The sequence below is a fragment of the Saimiri boliviensis genome, chromosome 12 (assembly GCF_048565385.1).
Source record: "Saimiri boliviensis isolate mSaiBol1 chromosome 12, mSaiBol1.pri, whole genome shotgun sequence".
Lineage (NCBI taxonomy): Eukaryota > Metazoa > Chordata > Mammalia > Primates > Cebidae > Saimiri > Saimiri boliviensis.
Window position 1 is genome coordinate 77802744 of NC_133460.1, and position 18274 is coordinate 77821017.

Sequence of the window (18274 nt, forward strand, 5' to 3'; positions counted from 1 at the left end):
AAGAGAGTAAAAGTAAAACAGGAGCATTGTTCTATCCTGGCATGTGGTCATAGTGCATCTCATTTTGGACAGTTGGTTGATGAAGCATTCAAAAAAAAAATACAGCAAGGACATTTGGGTATAAAGAAGTTGAAATACTGGATTCTTCAGATGAGGACTGCAAAGACTAGAAGTGGGATGAACATACTCTTATTAGGTATATCTAGAAATTTAAAAAAAACTGTTAGAACATGAATGCAGTTATTTTATATAAAAAAATCGGAAGATATTTTATTAACTTTTTATCTTAAGATATAGTTGAACAAAAGAATAAAGTGTTTAACCCGTTTATGCTGGAGGTTGTAAATTTTTTGTGTGAAAAATCAGACCTTGAGGTAACCTTGAGCAGTAGGATAAAAATAACTCCCACAACCTTAGCATTCCAATAATGGAATGCTAGGCATAAATGGGTTAATCTGGAACCTACACAGCTGCCTCTAGCCACCTTCTCCCTGTTTGGAATGGGGAAAAAACGCACGTTTCTTTATCCTTTACTCTTTCCCCATTAAAGAACCGATTAGAAAAGTTGAGGGAAGGTGTTGCTTAAAAAAAAAAATTAATGGAAGACTATCTTAAAGAGATTTTTATCATGGATCTGGGCCAGAGAACTTTAGAAGCTTACCCAGGGATGATACTGTATTCCCAGCTTCTGTCTTAGAACTGAAAAAGGAAATCTATAAATATATTTAATTTTTCTATCAACTAATTTCTATAGAAGTGCTTTTTTATATAGTTTATACTAAATAATTGTTAAATTAATTTGGATTCACCTTATCAATATAAATCTCCATGCTTCCAGCCAAAAGCAGTCTTTAAGAACAAACCCATGCACATGCTTTCAGACACACCCACATGTTTTATATTTTAATATCTGTGTCATGTATTTGCTTTGACGTGATGGGTAGGAATTTTGTACATAAATAGAATAGGATTAAGAGAGATTATATGTTAGAAATGTTTGCAGTAAATGTCTCACCTTCCAAGATAACCTTCTAGGCTGACATCCTAGAGGAAATCCTACTTTTTTGTAAGTCATACTCTGGTGACTTTGAGAGAAATAGACTCCTGGTTTAACTAGATCAGTCTTCTATCTATTATGACATTTTATTTATTTATTTATTTATTTTGAGATGAAGTCTTGTTCTTGTTACCCAGTCTGGAGTGCAATGATGTGATTTAGGCTCACTGCATCCTCCGCCTCCCGGCTTCAAGCGATTTTCCTGCCTCAGCCTCTCAAGTAGCTGGGATTAAAGGTGTGTGCCACCATACCCAGATAATTTTTGTATTTTAGTAGAAATGGGGTTTCACCATGTTGGCCAGGCTGGTCTTGAACTCCTGACCTCTGGTGATCCACCCACCACAGCCTCCCAAAGTGCTGGAATTACAGGCGTGAGCCACTGTGCCTGGCCTTTTACGACATTTTGTATGGCTTTAGCTGAGTCTTCATATGCCATTTTGGATTTTTATGTCATCTAACATTGATTTTTTTCTATAAAGAAAATAAATTTTTATACAATATAGACCAGTAAGTTCAGCAATAAATAGATGGCATAACCATATAAAAAGAAAATAATAGTTTACACCTAAGAAAAAAGAAAAGTGGGCTGGGTGCTTTGGCTCACACCTGTAATCCCAGTACTTCAGGAGGCCAAGGTGGGAGGACCACTTGAGCCAAGGAGTTCGAGGCTAGCCTGGGCAACATGGTGAAACCCAGTCTCTACAAAAATTAACTGGACATGATGGCATGTACCTTTCATCTTGGCTATGTGGGAGACTGAGGTAGGAGGATGGCTTGAGCCCGGGAGGTGGAGGCTCCATTGAGCTGTAATTATGCTACTGTGCTCCAGCATGGGTGACAGAGTGAGACCTTATCTCAAAAAAAAATAATAATAAAATAAAATAAACAAGAGAGAAATGGTCCTAACAACAGTATATTGTTATTCAAGGATGAACTAAAAGCATAATTTTCAAGCAGAAATAGTAAATCATTGACTCTGATAAATTTTGGAGTCAATAGAGTGGTTATGTTATGGCTTTGTGTATTAGTTTTCTAAGATCCTGAAATTGTATACAGTATTCAAATAGATTTTTTTAAGCAACAAGAAAAGGCAGAGGCATTAAATCTATTATATTTCTAGATGAAGTATGGCATTATGTTAAGCTACCATTTTTATTTAAATGTTTTCAGTTGAAAATGATTTCTTGGTTTCAGGTTATTCTTGGACCCAAATAGAGTAAAAGGCCAATTCTGGACTTCTTCAGCCCTCAAAGAAGCTTCAGAAGAAGCTTATCACATTTAACCCCAAATCAGTCTGCTTAAGCAGAACACATCATCCTGCTTATAGACATGAGTTAAGTAGTGCTTCTGGTTTGGGCCCCCGTGCCCTGTCTTTGGTTTGGGTAGTGTTCAGGAACAATGGAGTCCGTTAGTGTCAGTGGAAGCTGAGAAACTAAGGACCTCTCTTTCAAGTAGTGCAAATATTGGTCAATAATGCAAAAATTTGGAGCTTTTCTGGGATAGAGGTGACTCTCTCACCCCCAACCCTGAAAGTTACCTAAGATTGAAAAGTTCCATTGTTAGCTTCACTGAGTATTTTGTTTCTGTCAGTCCCCTGCTGTTGTTACAAAAATAATCTTTTCTTTCTTTTCTTTCTCACTGTGTCTTTCTTTTCTTTTGGCAAAGTCTTGCTCTGTCACCCAGGCTGGAGTGCAGTGGCACGACCTTGGCTAACTGCAACCTCCACCTTGAGGTTCAAGCAATTCTCCTGCTTCAGCCTCCGGAGTAACTGGGACTGCAGGTGCAGGCCATCATGCCTGGCTAATCAGAGTGTTTTCTTAGTCAAAGATTGTCATGATGTGCAATTGCTGACCACCATTGCCCAGTGAAAAGTTCCATTTGTTCCAGAAAAGTTATTATCTATCCAGTGAAATTTTGTTCTCTGCTCAAGGGAGCAGAGAACAAAATTTCACTGGATAGATCATAACCGTACAAATTAATAGATCATGATGGTTTTGATGGAGCCTAGGGAAAGAATTTCGCAGATTGTGACAGCCATGGAAACCTATAGGATTTGAAAAACCACAATAACCCAAATAACATTCGCTTTAAATACCTCTTATGTCCAAGGTTAGATGAGTGAGAGAATTGGTTACTCCCCTTGCTGGCCATGGTGGCTCACACCTGTAATCCCAACACTTTGGGAGGCTGAAGCAGGAGGATCACTTGAGCCCACGAGTTGGAGAACAGCCTGAACAATATAGTGAACCTTGTCTCTACAAAAAATTTAAAAAATAGCCTATTGGGAGGTTAAGGCAGGAGGATTGCTTGAGTCCAAGAGGCAGAGGCTCCAGTGAGCCAAGGTCATGCCACTGCACTCCAGCCTGGACAACAAAGGGAGACCCTGTCTCAAAGAAAAAAAAAAATTCCCCTCATCTGTGTCTCTTAAGTGTTTGCCAGTGGAAGCCTACCCAGAGGATGGAAAAGTTAAGAGCTTCCTTGCCTTCAGATTAAAATACCTATTCATCTGCATTTTTCTGTGCTCTGGCTGAGAAGGTGGGCTCTCTTCTGGCTATAGGAATTAACAGCAAGCTAAATAGTATTGATTAGAAGTAATGAATATTTTTCTGTTACCCAAAATGTTAAGTTTCCCTGCTAAATATATTATTTTCCTCAAAAGAATTTGCCTTTTTATTCTAATTGAATAATAAATTTTATTATTCTATTTGCCTGAGAACTTTGTCTTTTATTGTTCCTAGAGGCCTGAGTGCTTAAGTGAGGATGTGCATAGGATAGGATGGGCCGTAGAGTTAGAAATACTTTGTATTTGAACTTTAGATTTGTAATTTACTACCTATGGGATCCTGGCAAGTTCCTTAATCTCTGAGCCTCATCCCTTCTGCAAAATGAGTGTAATGCATTCCCCCCCGCCCCCGTAGGACTATCATAAGACAAATGAAAATAGTATGTAGAAAAGTTGTCTGGCAGGGTACTTGGCAGAAAGTGGGTATTGTTAATAAGTGTTAGTTTGGTCTTTTATTCTCCTTTCTTCCCTTGTTACAGTTTTAAAACCCTTTATAGTATTAGTTTCATTGTATAATGAAACTTTTTTCACTTTTTTTGTTGTATTTATGCCTGTGTTTTAAATTTGATATTAATTTTTGGTCTTATGCCTTTGTGTTATATAGCCATTTGAAAATGTTCTTTATTAATTGTGAAAGGCAGTCATTGTAAGGCATATTTGTTTAAATCATTATTATAGCTTGAGTTGCAGTGCTTACATTTTCTCACAGTCAGATACTAGCTAATGCCAGTGAGGTCTGATTAATATAGAAGTATAATGTTATCTCTTAATTAGTACCCTTGGGAATCATCAGTTTTCAATATTTAAAATGTGTAAGTTACCCTTCTTTCTAATAATTTTTTTCCTGACAGTTAGAAAATATAGCCAAGTATAGAGAAGAAGAGAAAAATTACCTTTATATTGTTAAAAGATCATCACCTGTACTCCCAGTTACTTGGGAGACTGAGGCAGGAGAATGGCTTGAAGCTGGGAGGTGGAGGTTGCAGTGAACTGAGATTGTACCATTGCACTCCAGCCTGGGTGACAGAGCAGGACTTTGTCTCAAAAAAAAAAAAAAAAAGATCATCACTGTTAACATTTTGGCAAAGTATTCTTCAGGTTCTCTTTTTCTGTGCATTTATGACACTGTTCTAAGGTGAATTTATAAACAAGCTTTGTTTTTTAAACAAGATTTTCTATTAGCCAGAAAATTTAAACCAGAAGAATTTTAAAAAACATTAAACATTCATTCACCACTGGCATGAATATAAGTAGAATAAGTTGTTGAGCAGCTTGAACGTATCTTGTTATTCTTCATGACTGCCAAATGGAACTCAGTAATGTTTTACTGTGAATTTACTGCCTAACCACCAGCACTGGTCTGTTTCTGGAAATAACATCTCACATTTTCTTCCATTATTAATGTTAATCACATATTCATTTTCATGAAAATCGTTTATTGATTTACAGTCAATAGAGGAGACATGTAAATGATAATGAGTTTTAAAAGTTCCTCACAGGTGTTTTTCACTAAACGTACCCAATTTATCCAAATATTTTTACTAACAATAGTTATCTTTTATGGTAGAAGTAAATAGAAGATCTGGAATGATCAATTTGTTCACATTTCTTCCTTTCTAGAAACTCTCCATTGTTTTGTCTTTAACTATAATGTAATCTTTGCTTAATTTTGCTACTGCTCTAGGATTATTAAATTAGTAGGCAAATTCTGGTTCTAATTTGAATTTTAAATATCAAAACATTTATTCCCAGAAAGATACCTTTTCCTTTGCTTTCAAATATGCTTAACTCCTAATTTTCTGCATTAATGGAAGTGGTATGATGGACAATTTTAAAAATAGGCATGATCTTTTCTAATAATATGAATTTATCGTTGACATACGGTTCTCTGATTACTTGGTAATTTGGGTATTTTTTCAAGAAAATCACTATCTTGTTACAGGCATATCTCACATCAGAGATTAGATGCCTAAAAAGCTATCCATTAAAAGAACATCTATTAACAGGATTATTCCTCTGAATATCTTTTACTCTAAGATTAGAAATGCCTTCCTATCAATAATAAATGGCCTCAAGATCATGATGGGAAATATGTATCTCAAGAGCCAATTGCGCACACTTCTTTCTAACTGTGCATTCAGTGGCCTCACATTGGTAGCCATGTAGGAGTGGTTAGACCATTAAAAAAAAAAAAAAAAAAAAGGTACAAATTAAGGCTTTTTCCCCCAGAGAATCATTGTTACACATTTACTAGCATACCACTAAATAAAGCATGACTTTTAAAATCATGCTGTCAAAGAAAAATTGTTTATTTTTTATTAACTTAAGAAATCAAGAACAGTATATGCTCAATAATAAGATTAAAAATGTTATAGCACAAACTATTTTCAAGATCGGGAAATGTACAAGTGTTACTTGATTTAAAAATTCAATATCTGCTTCTCTATCTGTCCCTTTTAAGATAATTCTGTTTTCAGGTATTTGCTTTGAAGAATTTTTTTCCTTGGTTTAATTGTTTGCTTTGGGCTGTAGTGTTTTACTCATGTGCCAATTTAATATCCTTTGTAAATTACTTTTGCTTAGAGCCACAGTCTCTTTTCCCACTAAATGTATCTGATGTCACTACATATTTGCATTTTTAGTTTCCATTAATGATTTTAGAACATAATACTCTTCCTTTAATTGAGAAACAAATATATGTTCAAGAATAAATAAAGATACATTATTTGGATATAAAATCATTCTCTCTTTAATAATTTTTTTCTGAGAATTCAGCATGATTTTGAAATTTTGAGATTTGAGTTTTAGGCCTGATTCTTCCAGTTAACCACCATTTTGAAAGCAGACACATTAACCTCTGGATTAATTTGCCAGTGTCTACTTTATTTCATACAGCTAAAAATAAAGGTTGTTCTATTTTAACTCGCTTTCATTCTGGTTAATACATGTAAATAGTGTGATAAGTAGTCCAGAAGAGTTTGGAATGGAAAATAGCACCTCTCCTCTTCCTTTCCCCACCTCCATTCCCAGTCTTCCAGACTGCCATTTTTCACCATTTGGATTTATTTCTTCTGGTGGTGATCTTAATTTAAAAAAACAGAATATCTAGTGATCCTATGAAATATAAAGTACACATAGCAACCTCTCTTTCCCCCTTTTTAAACTATTGATTTTACATTTTAAAATTTCTTCTATTTTTTTCTTCTTGTTCTTCTTTTTTTTTTTTCTTTTTTTTTCTTTTCTTTTTTGAGACAGTATTTACTCTGTTGTCCAGGCTATATGTAGTGCATTGGCGTGAGGGATCTTGGCTCACTGCAACCTCCTCCCTCCGGGTTCAAATTATTCTTGTGTCCCAGCTTCTAGAGTAGCTGGAATTACAGGCATGTGCCACCATGCCCTGCTAATTTTTTTATTTTTAGTAGAGACAGGGTTTCGCCGTGTTGTCCAGGCTGGTCTTGAACTCCTGGCCTCAAGTGATCCACCTGCATTGGCCTCTTAAATTCAGAGGATTACAGGCACAAGCCACTGCACCCAGCCTATTTCTTTATGTAAAATAATTATAATGAACTTCTGGTTCTTTCTACTTTTCTCAGTATCTTAATTCCCTTCTATTTAAAATAAAGGAATTAGCCTCCCTCTCCTTTGCTCCATCAGTTCTTCCATCTATTTTCTTCTGATAGCAATACTGTTATTTTTATCTTTATTCAGGTTGTTAGTATTTACATTCTGTTTGACAACCACAATCAAATCTATCCTTTCCCTTAGGCTGGCTTTCCAAGCTAAACACCAGTAAATTGTTCTGGTGTTTGTTATGATTATGTCAGTATTGTTCGCTTTACACAAAGCATAATATGCTTGGATTTTTTGTTTTCCTTTCATTTTTGGTTTCAGTATCCAAGTTCTGGGCATTTGAAGGAGAATAATTCTAGCATCATGGTCAAATAGATTTTTTTAAATTAGATTCCATTATTTAATGAAATTATACACATTTGCATTGGCTTAATATTTAAAACTTTTTTTTTTCTTTTTTGCTTTTTGATAAGTGAGTATTGTACCTTCGTCATATTAAGTGGTCTAATTTCCTTTACTTCAGTTGTGTCAAAATGTCTCCTTTCCAGAAGGCATTTCTTTAAGAGATCTTTGTCCGTAACCTGTACCAGTTGCTGTCTAGAATTGGGGCATAGCTATTGTCCTGAGACTTTCCTTCTTTGCTCTCCTGTGTTAGGAACTGTTTCTTAGATCCCATGCTTCTTTTTGTTGTTGTTGTTTAAATACTTTACCAGTTGGTTTTGCGGAATTCCCACAAAACTTCTTCAGAACTTCAGTAACTTTCCCACAAAAGGGAAGTATGCTATTTAAGTCCTTGCATGTTAGAAAATGTCTTCTTCTGTCTTCATGCTTGACTGATAGTTTGGCTGGTTATATAATTATAGGTTGATGAGCTTTTTCTCTGATGACTTTCATTGCATTTCTCCATTGTCTTCTGGTATTCAAGTTTTAGTGTCTGTTTCAAAATTTTAATTCTGCAGCCTGAGCAACATGGTGAAACCCTGTCTTTACAAAAAATACAAAAAGTCAGCTGGGTGTGGTGGTGCACACCTGTAGTCCCAGCTGCTTGGGAGATGAAGGTGGGAGGATTGCTTGAGCCCAGGAATCTAGGCTGCAGTGAACCATGATTGTATCACTGCACTCCAGCTTGGGCAGCAGAGCCAAACCCTGTCTCAGGAAAAAAAAAAAAAAAAAAAAAAAAAAAAAAAAAAAATTCAATTCTAAGAAACATCGTAAGAACATGTTACCACCTTCTCCCTCTTATTCCTTTTGCCCCATCCTTCTCTGCTCTGCTATCCTCCCTTTACTTCTTCCTACACCAGGGGCCTCAGCTCTCTCCAAAATAGTCTTTAATTAGGGAAATTGCCTGTGCCCTCTGGCTCTCTGCCCCTCTGGGTGGGGGATCATTGGTTTAATTGTTTCAGAAATCTTCAGTTCTTTTCCCTGTTTTCCATCCTGTTTCTCATTATGCTCTTTCATACCTGCAACTCTGGACTTCTAATGTACAGCTGGGTCCCAGCTCTAATGTACGACTTCTCTGTTAGCATGTAATGGGCAGTGGTTTTCTTTTCTCTGTTTCATCTTCTTTCTGTCTTGCAGAAAGCACTCCTTGATGAATTCCCACATACACCTTCATTTTTTTGCTGTTAAAAACATTTTATTCTTTTTTGCAATTCCATGCATTTTATTTTACTTGTATCTCAGGATGGATGGGAAGCAGACACATTAACTTCTGAACGACTTGCTTTCTTCTCCTAGAAGTAAAATGATTGGATTAGATCATCTCTAAAGTTCCTGTGTATAGTATTGTATGATTCTAAGCATGATTCTTTCAGACAAATGTAAAGTTTCAGTCCAAATGTGGATTTATTTATTCTGACACCTCATGTCCTCTTTTAGCTCTGCACTTTTCTGCCTTTTTTATTTTGGTTCACACTTTTTTCTAAGTATATGGGTTCAGATGGCCTTTTACGTGATTGAAAACTACAAAGGAAAAAGCTAATAGTCAACAGTACAAGAGTGGCTTTAATAACCCTTTATTTTATGTGACAGTAGAAAGAATTGAAAAAGCAGCTTTTCAATTATGGCATATGCAGCTTTGAATACATTTATGTGTTTTCCCTATCAAATGAAAACATAACCATATATTGTGTGTGTGTGTATATATATATATATCCTCAAAATTGTTTTCTTATTTGAATGTTAATTTTTAAAAATTTAAAGTGGCATTGAATAATGTTGATCTGATTTATTGAATCTAATTTTTATAAAATGATATATTGTGAACTATGATACTTTCATTATCACATCCTGTGACATACATGATAGTCGTATGTTGAGTGTTGTAACTGACTTTGACTAGGTTACTAAATTTATCTGAATTTCATCTTGACTTTGTGGCCTTTATATCTCCTAAGACATTTTTATATACACTTGGAAAGATTATGGAAAATATAGTTGAATAAAATAACTATGATGGTGGAATAATTTTACTAATACAAACAAAATTGATTTGAAGTTAATCTAGAAAAAAGTTCGTGTTTATCTAGGGTCTAGTCCAGTCTTCCAGAAGAGTTCTTTGGCTAACACAGCTGCTGTCCCACTACTTTCTAGGGTTAATTAGGTTGACCAGCCTGGCTAGTGAGTATCTGCTTCCTCCATTTCTGCTTGTGGCTTCTTCTTTACTCATTGTGTATTTGGTGAATAGGGCAGCGGGGGACCTTCAGTCTAGGCAATACTGAAGTTCAACTTCCGCTAATACATAAATTCTGAGTTTCATTGGCCTAATGTAATAAAGTTAAATCCATGTGTCTGGGTAAAAAAAATCCGTGTGTCTTCTTAAAAAAAGTGCTTAAATACCATGTATTTTATTACTAAAATTTGAAAAGTAAAGTAGGTAATTTAAAAAATTAAATAGTACTTTAAGGATATTTTAGTTATTATTTTACAAAATTGATGTTTAATGAATCCTTAATATTTTTGAGGAAGAAACCAGTGGTTTATAATTAGTACAGAACTACAGCAGGGGCATGTATGTATTTAAATTGAGACGAGTGACTTACTTTGTACTTTGGCTTGCTACTCACTCCTTAGGGGAGACAAAACATTTAAATAGCTGTAAAATAATTTAGTATGCCATCTTTCCTTGAGTAATTTATTTAAGCTATTTTAGCAGATAATGTGAAGATGTAGACTTACCCTAAACATCTTCAGAATTATATATTCTCTGTAATTTTGTCGTTTGCGAAGAAACTGGCATTTCTTTCTGTATTAAAATCATCTGTGCAAGAGCTTCTTGTTAAATATTTAGATTATAGTGCTTGACCGTAGACCTAACTGAACTAAAATTTCTGAAGCCTAACAAGCTGAATTTTTTGCTTAATGTTTGAGAATCACTGCTTTATAGCACAGAACCTTTGTCAAAGAACTGATGTGTTCTAAATTTGCTTATTCAGTAGAGACAACTGCTAAAGCTCTTGGTATTTTAATTCTGACCAGACAACTTGATGAGAGAGACAAAAGTTTGGAGGAGGATTTGTCTGATTAATGTGGATGTAAAAACTCATGCATAAATCTTCAAAATAAGAATGATGGTCACATTTATGTGATAAATGAATGCCTCTAACTTAGCAGCACACACAGAATGAACTTGCTGGTTTTAGAGTATATTTCCTTTTGCTACTTTAAACACTGATTCTGCTGTTATTAGAATACATTTTCCTTTTTTATTTGATTGCCTTGCTGACTTCCTTCTCAGACTAACAACAATGATCACGCAGCCATGTCGGTAAGTAGATATATACTAAAGCTAGCATGTAAATTAGAAAATAATGAACTTCCTGCAGGCTTATTTTTCTCTGCTTAGGTATTTAAATTAAAGGCTAATTACTTTGGCAGCATCCTTGATATATTTTTAGTTCTGTGGAAACCTAAATTTGAAGGTAGTATTAGTTGTTTGTGAAGCAATCAAGATTCTCTGGGATTAGATTGTGAAAGCACTGGACTCACCTCAAATGCATCTTAATGTTAAGATGCATTTGGAAACTTCTCTGTGATCTTTTTTCATCTGTAAAATGAGGTCTATGGCAACATATGACCTACAGATTTTTGTGAGGTTAAGTGAAATAGTATACCTAAAACGTTTAGAAAAGTGCTTGGCATATAATAAATACTTGAAAAATATTAGTTGTTATTGTTACTTGTATCAAAGGTGGTTTGTGCTTTTCCTGAATGCTTTTTCTCTACAACCTGATCCCAAACTGTGCTTGTAGAAATCTAACCCAGTGTATGACACACTGTGATTCATGACCCAGTGCAAATATTTCTTTCTCACCCCAGCCCAGTATTGCTCTTCTGAATTGCCTTAGTGCTTAACCTTTTTGATGGCTTTATATATATATTTTTTTCATGTTTGTTCTTCTTTTTCACCTTTACTTGTAAGCTCTTGACAGAATAAGAACTGCGAGTATTCTTTGAATGTATAAATATTGAAAATTCTTCTTAGGGAAAAACAAAATCTTATCTAGCATTTGAAATGTAAATGTTCCTAACATATATCCTCTCCTTTCTGTTCTTATTCCTGTTACTGAAATTTCTTTTACTCTTTTAAAATCCTATCCCAGGTATTCTATCAACTAGAAATAGTATTTACTGCAACCCCATTCCCACAATCTAAGGCTTGGCCTAGTGAACATTACTTGTTCAGTAAACCCTTATCATTCAGGATGAGTATACATCAAAACTTTGAAAAATACCCAGATTTGAGAATACTGCTATGTCATATAATTACTTTCAGAAAATGCTATAAAATGCAATTGACTCTGGAGACCATTTATGTTAACTAACAGAAGAAAGCAAAGACGCGTTGAGTTCGGAAGGTTGAGTCTTTGTTTTTGTGTGTTTTCCTTTAATTTTAAGTTCCAGGGTACATATGCAGGATGTGCAGGTTTGTTACATAGATAAACGTGCCATGGTGGTTTATTGCCCCATCAACCCATCACCTAGGTATGAATCCCAGCATGCATTAGCTCTTTATCCCAATGTTCTCCCTCCCCAACCCCAGGGAGGTTGAGACTTTGACTGCACTCAGTCTCTGAGTTATTTTCCCCCGACTTAAACCCATTTGACAGAACATGTTTCTCTTTTTCTTTTTTTTTTTTTTGTAATTTATATATATATATAATTGCATTTTAGGTTCTGGGGTACATGTAAAGAACATGCAGGATTGTTGCATAAGTACATACATGGCAATGTTGTTTGCTGCCTCCTCCATCCCCATCACCTATATCTGGCATTTCTTCCCATGTTATCCCTCCCCAACTCCCTACCCCCTACTGTCCCTCCCCTAGTCCTGCCCCCCACAGACCTCAGTGTGTGCTGCTCCCCTCCCTGTGTCCATGTGTTCTTATTGTTCGACACCTGCCTATGAGTGAGAACATGTGGTGTTTGATTTTCTTGTGTCAGTTTGCTGAGAATGATGGTTTCCAGATTCATCCATGTCCCTACAAAGGACATGGAACTCATCGTTTTTGATGGCTGCATAGTATTCCATGGTGTATATGTGCCACATTTTCCCTGTCCAGTCTATCATCGATGGGCATTTGGCTTGGTTCCAAGTCTCTGCTATTGTAAACAGTGCTGCATTGAACATACATGTGCATGTGTCCTTGCAATAGAATGATTTATAATCCTTTGGATATATATCCAGTAATGGGATTGCTGGGTCAAATGGAATTCTATTTTTAGGTCCTTGAGGACTCACCACACTGTCTTGCATAATTGTTGAACTAATTTACACTCCCACCAACAGTGTAAAAGTAGAACATATTTTTTAAATGTGTGCCTCAGTAAATGAAGTTCTACTTGTACTAGACTCTGAGAGTCATTATCAAAAACTGAAGCCTAAATTCATCAGTGATAAAGACCTACTTTGTGCTGTCTGTGTATGGCTGTTAATAATAATCTGCCACCTACATGTATTAAGAGGGAGCCAGTTGGCTTGAATGACATTTGTCCAGTTTACTAATGATTATACATATAATCATTTATTAATGATTATATGTAAACTACTTCTGTTATCTAACCTGTTAGTGATTCTGGCAATTTCTTTCTTTTTATTGAGACAGAGTCTTGCTCTTGTTGCCCAGGCTGGAGTGCAGTGGTGCAATCTTGGCTCACTGCAACCTCCCTCCAGGGTTCAAGTGATTCTCCTGCTTCAACCTCCCAAGTATCTGGGATTACAGATGCCCACCCCCACACCCAGCTAATTTTTGTATCTTTAGTAGAGTTGGGGTTTTACCATGTTGGTCAGGCTGGTCTCAAACTCCTGACCTCAGGTGATCCACCCACCTCAGCCTCCCAAAGTGCTGGGATTACAGGTGTGACCCACTGTGCCCGGCCTGATTTTGGCAACTTTTTTTTTGGGGGGGGGGGGACTGTCTCTCCCTCTGTCCCTCTGTTGCCAGGCTGGAGTGCAGTGGTGTGATCTTGGCTCACGGCAGCCTCTGACTCCTTGATTCAAGCCATTTTCCTGCCTTAGCTTCCTGAGTAGCTGAGACTACAGGCATGCACCACTGTGCACGGCTAATTTTTGTATTTTTAGTAGAGATGGGGTTTCACCGTATTGGCCAGGATAGTCTTGATCCCTTGACCTTGTGATCCACCCGTCTCAGCCTCCCAAAGTGCTGGGATTACAGGTGTGAGCCACTGTGCCCGGCCTGCTTCAGTTTTTTATTCTTAATTCTGTGGCTTGTCTGTACCACTTGGAGTCACTATGGGAAAAATTCAAGCTCATCTTTAATTTCTCTTGCTTTTCTTAGAGTTATAGGGCTTTAATATTTTATCACTTCACTATTTAAATATATGCCTAGCTGCCCAATTTGCTTTTTTTTTTTTTTTTTTTTTGGTATGAGATAGTAGCAATTTGCTTTTATCAAGTAAATTTAGCTTCCACACAACACAAAGTAACTTCCTCTTGCTGCTACTCTGGGCAAAAGTACATGAACATTTACTATTACTCCTGTTAAATTTCTAATATATCCAGTAACCTGGAAGCAGAAGCATTTCTTCAAAACCTTGACCTCTCTGGGCTTTTATTGCTCTACTGGTCCTTGCATTCGCTTTCTGCCTATTAAAGTTAGGGTGAGTTTGACAATATCATGGGATTGCCATGGCAGAAGCAATGATACTTGTAGAAAGCTAAAAATGTGGATCACTACATGCCTTCTAAGGCCATGCTCAAAAGATTGTTTAAAAAACAAAAAAGACTGCCAAAGTTTGATGACCCCTATGATTGGGATGGGGGAAGTTTTGAGGGAAATAAAAATATTCCATATATTATGCAGTCCTGAAATTCTCCATGTATTATGCAGTCCTGAAATTCTCCCAGTTTAGGAAAACATTTTTTCAACTTTAGGTGATCATGTGTGCACTCACTTGCTCACCCTCGCGCTCTCTCTCTCTCTCTCTCTCTCTCTCTCTCTCTCTCTCTGTGTGTGTGTGTGTGTGTGTGTGTGTGTGTGTCTTAAGAGTAGACATTTCTGCTACTGTCTCATACCCTTATGATTGGTCATTGTTGGAAGAACAGCCTGAGAGGGGAGAATGGGAATTTATAGTTGACTGTGGGATTGTGGTTAACTGTTGTCTCCCAGTTCATTCTTTCAGGACTGGAAGTAGTTAGAGAGTATAGGAAGAATGTAGAGTGATAAGAGGTATTTGGGGGAATGTTGGGGGTGTTAAAATGAATATATTTTGATAGATCTATGAATTTTAGAGCATCATTTCAAAAATTTGTCTTCAAGGTAGTATTAATGTTATTTAAACTTACTAAGGGAATTCATCTTGATATTTAAACCTTTATAACTTATCTATACTATATTATTGGGAATCAGACATTTCAGTGTTATATACAGTGTTCAGCCAGAAAATGAATTAAAACTAATCTTATTAGGTAGAGAAATTCTTGTGCATTTGTGAAATAATCTTGGGGAAATTTTCATATTCTATACTAATGTTTTAGGTATCTTTCTCCTGATTTCATAACAGTATTTACATTTCAGCAAGATGTTTCATATAGTAAAACTCTAGTGGTTCTTATATAAAATAGAAGTAAGAAAAACAGATTTCTTAATTTAAAATACCTGGTTTTCAACTATACCTCTTTTAAAATATTTTAATTAACTTTGTAATTTCTAATTTTAGTGTTTCCATCTAATGAAATACCTCCTTCTTTCAGTATGTGTATTTTTAAGTACTATAAATTATAGCTCTTTAGGAGACTGACCAGTTCATTAAAATACTTCCCTTCTTTTGCCTCTGAAAAAGACTATTTCATAGTCTCATAACTGAAATTTATGTAGCAAATTATGATAGAGTTTATATAAAATGACAATATTTTACTGCTTTAATTTAGATAACTTTAAAAGATCATGCAGAATCAGAATTAATAAAGTCAGTCATCAGTGTTAGGTTTAATATTCCAATTGATCATGATTTTGTTTCAGTTTCCCTTTTTTCTTTGACAAGAGTTAGCCTTTTTAAGCAAAATCTTTTATCAATGTAAAGAATAATATGCACAATATATTTGAGTATGTATATTTCGTTTTACTAAGTAAAAAAGTAGTTTATTGTACAAAGTTAACCTTTTGTGGGAATAAAAGTAAAGAAAAGTGGGCTCTCCTGGGATGATGAAGGAAGAGTAGACCAGTACGGAAAGGATGTGATTTCACGAGCACATTGTATCATTAAATGTACTTGAGAGAATGAAAGCAGCATCGGAAAGTGCTTTCAAATAATTACGTTGAAATCAAAACTTTTTAAAATAGATATTTGAAATAAGAAAATGGTGAGACAGAAATGAAAACTTCAGATGAAAATTTAAATTGGCGAAATCAGTTTTTAAGTGTTGTACATTTCTCTTACAGTTAGAGTAGATCTATGAAAACATTATTTTGAAAACAAACCAGTTTCGAGCCATAATCTAATAAACTGTGTTGTTTTTACCTTATTATTTTATGATATTTCACAGGAAACAGAGTATCTTTAGCCTAATCTCTGATAGTAAATTATTTTGGAAATTTGTCTTGACATACAAACAGATGTGTTTCCTTAATTCCTTTTAGACTGAGGGTTGGTGGTTTGTGGTTTATTGTTACTGTGATTGGCATTAAAAGCCTTATTTCACAGCTTGCAGTGAGGGACTATTGGGTAAAGAGTGGCTGTGTTCCACAAACTAAATTCAAAAAGTGTCAATCAAGGTCTCACATAGGTTACTTAGAGAATGAGTTTTCTTACTGATTTCACCAAATGTTGCCTCATGCTGTCTTTGATTGGCACAGCCTGGCAGGGAGGATGGATGAATCTGTCACCGGCTGGTTAATTGTGTTGCTGGTCTCAGTCTGACATCAGGTCTTTGACTCTTAAGTGGCTCAATACAAAACAAATTAGCAGATTGTAGTCATATTTCTCATTCTATATGCTTTGACTTTGTTGAATGCAGTCCATAAATCATATTGACTGACACACAAGTAAATGATGAAAGCTGTTTTTGAGACATGAATCTAGAAAGCAGCACTGTGAAGGTGCCATGGAAGGATGCATATGGTTGACCCTTTGGGAATTTCCTAGGAGCCAAATGTCTCTTTACCACAATTGTTCTTAGAAGAAAAGCTTTTCGGTAATGCAAAAAGGATCTAATATGTCAGCAGATTCTCTTTTACAAGTTCCTTTGAAATATAAGAAGTTTGTCTAAGGGTTTTTCTCTCTTTGCAAGTTGTTTTTCAGCAAAATATTAGAGCAGGGTAAAAAAAGTAGTTACCTTTAAAAGCTTAGCAGGTGTTTTTACTTACTGAACTTTGTTAAGAGAAGGAAAATGTTGGTAATAGTTGCAGTTAATTTTTCAGATGAGGGCAGGAGAAGTGTTGAGATGCTTGAAATTTATTAAATGTGCCGTGTTTTCTCAGTCACTTCACTTATTTTGGCTTTTTTTGTTATAATGTTAAAAACTGGAGCATCTCTAATGAAAAGGGCTAGTTTTTAAAAGATAATTGTAAAAGTACTCAGACTATTATTCTTAAAAATGATATATTATTAAAGGCATCAATAATAATAATAATAGTGTTCAGAAGATTATACCAGTGTGCCAATGGCTATAGACAGTAGAAATAAATTATCAAATATATCTTTGGGCATGTAAATTTTTGGAATATTAAAATTTTCTATCTGAAAATATGTAGTAGATGAAGTTTTAAGAATATACATTTTGTGGTTACAAAGTAGACATTTAAAAAATGTATAATCTTATGAAATATAACTTTAAAAAATTTTAAAGAGTGCGAACCTTTGATTTTATGAACTTAAATTTTGAGCTATTTATTTCATCTGAAGATTTATAAAATACTGTATAAATATTTTAATCTTCTATCTTTGAGAACAATAAGCCTGTACTTAATATGCCTAATCAAACAAAATTCAATGTTAGGATTTTAGTATTACATATGGTATTTAAATAAATAGCTGAATTCGTGTGTGTGTGTGTGTGTGTGTGTGTGTTTTCATGACTTATTTCCACCAGGTTTGTGGAATAGTCTGTGTCTATTCTCGTTTTCAGCTCCAGTGCTATTGCTGTCTAATCATTTGTAACACCTGAACCCGTGTTAAATTTTAAAGGTTTCCATAAAGCAATACCACTTATATTGTACAGCGTGTTTGCTTATGAAATGAATTTAATAGTAATTTTTTGGCAATTTATTAATCAGCTTTTGTAGTTCGTACATGATAGTGGCAGCATGCATAGGACATGGAGCTGATTTGATGGAGAAGCACATTAAACTAAAATGCACTAGTTGTTCCATTAGATCAAAATGACATTTCCATTAAGTATTCTGAAGCCTATTACATTGTAATTAAATGACATGCCATTGATTTCTCCTTTCTCTGCTTCCCCACTTCTCATTCTTATTGATATTATTCTGCTTGGGGAATGGAGCTGCATGTCTCCCAGACTAATTTCTCTTGGGTTTGGGGGATCTTGAAGCATGCTGGGTTTTGCATTGTTTGTTACATTCCTTTTTGGCAGTTCATCAGTATCTGTCAAATATATTGTTTGC

General features: G+C 35.3%; 1 protein-coding gene across 12 annotated transcripts in view; it reads left to right on the plus strand.

Moving 5' to 3' along the window:
* EXOC6 (exocyst complex component 6) overlaps window positions 1–18274 on the plus strand; it is a 235485-nt gene that overhangs the window by 151630 nt on the left and 65581 nt on the right. For 8 of the 12 annotated variants that reach the window (XR_012512897.1, XM_074382587.1, XM_074382586.1 and 5 more), the window contains one exon: window positions 10927–10956. The exons of 3 other annotated variants lie outside the window; for them this stretch is intronic. Coding sequence is in view for 8 of the 9 variants with exons in the window: in XM_074382587.1 (XP_074238688.1) it covers window positions 10927–10956 (30 nt within the window). In the remaining variant the exon portion in view is untranslated. Of the gene's footprint in view, window positions 1–2251; window positions 8401–10926; window positions 10957–18274 lie in introns of those variants that run through there. One more of the 12 variants, XM_074382593.1, reaches the window with a different exon arrangement.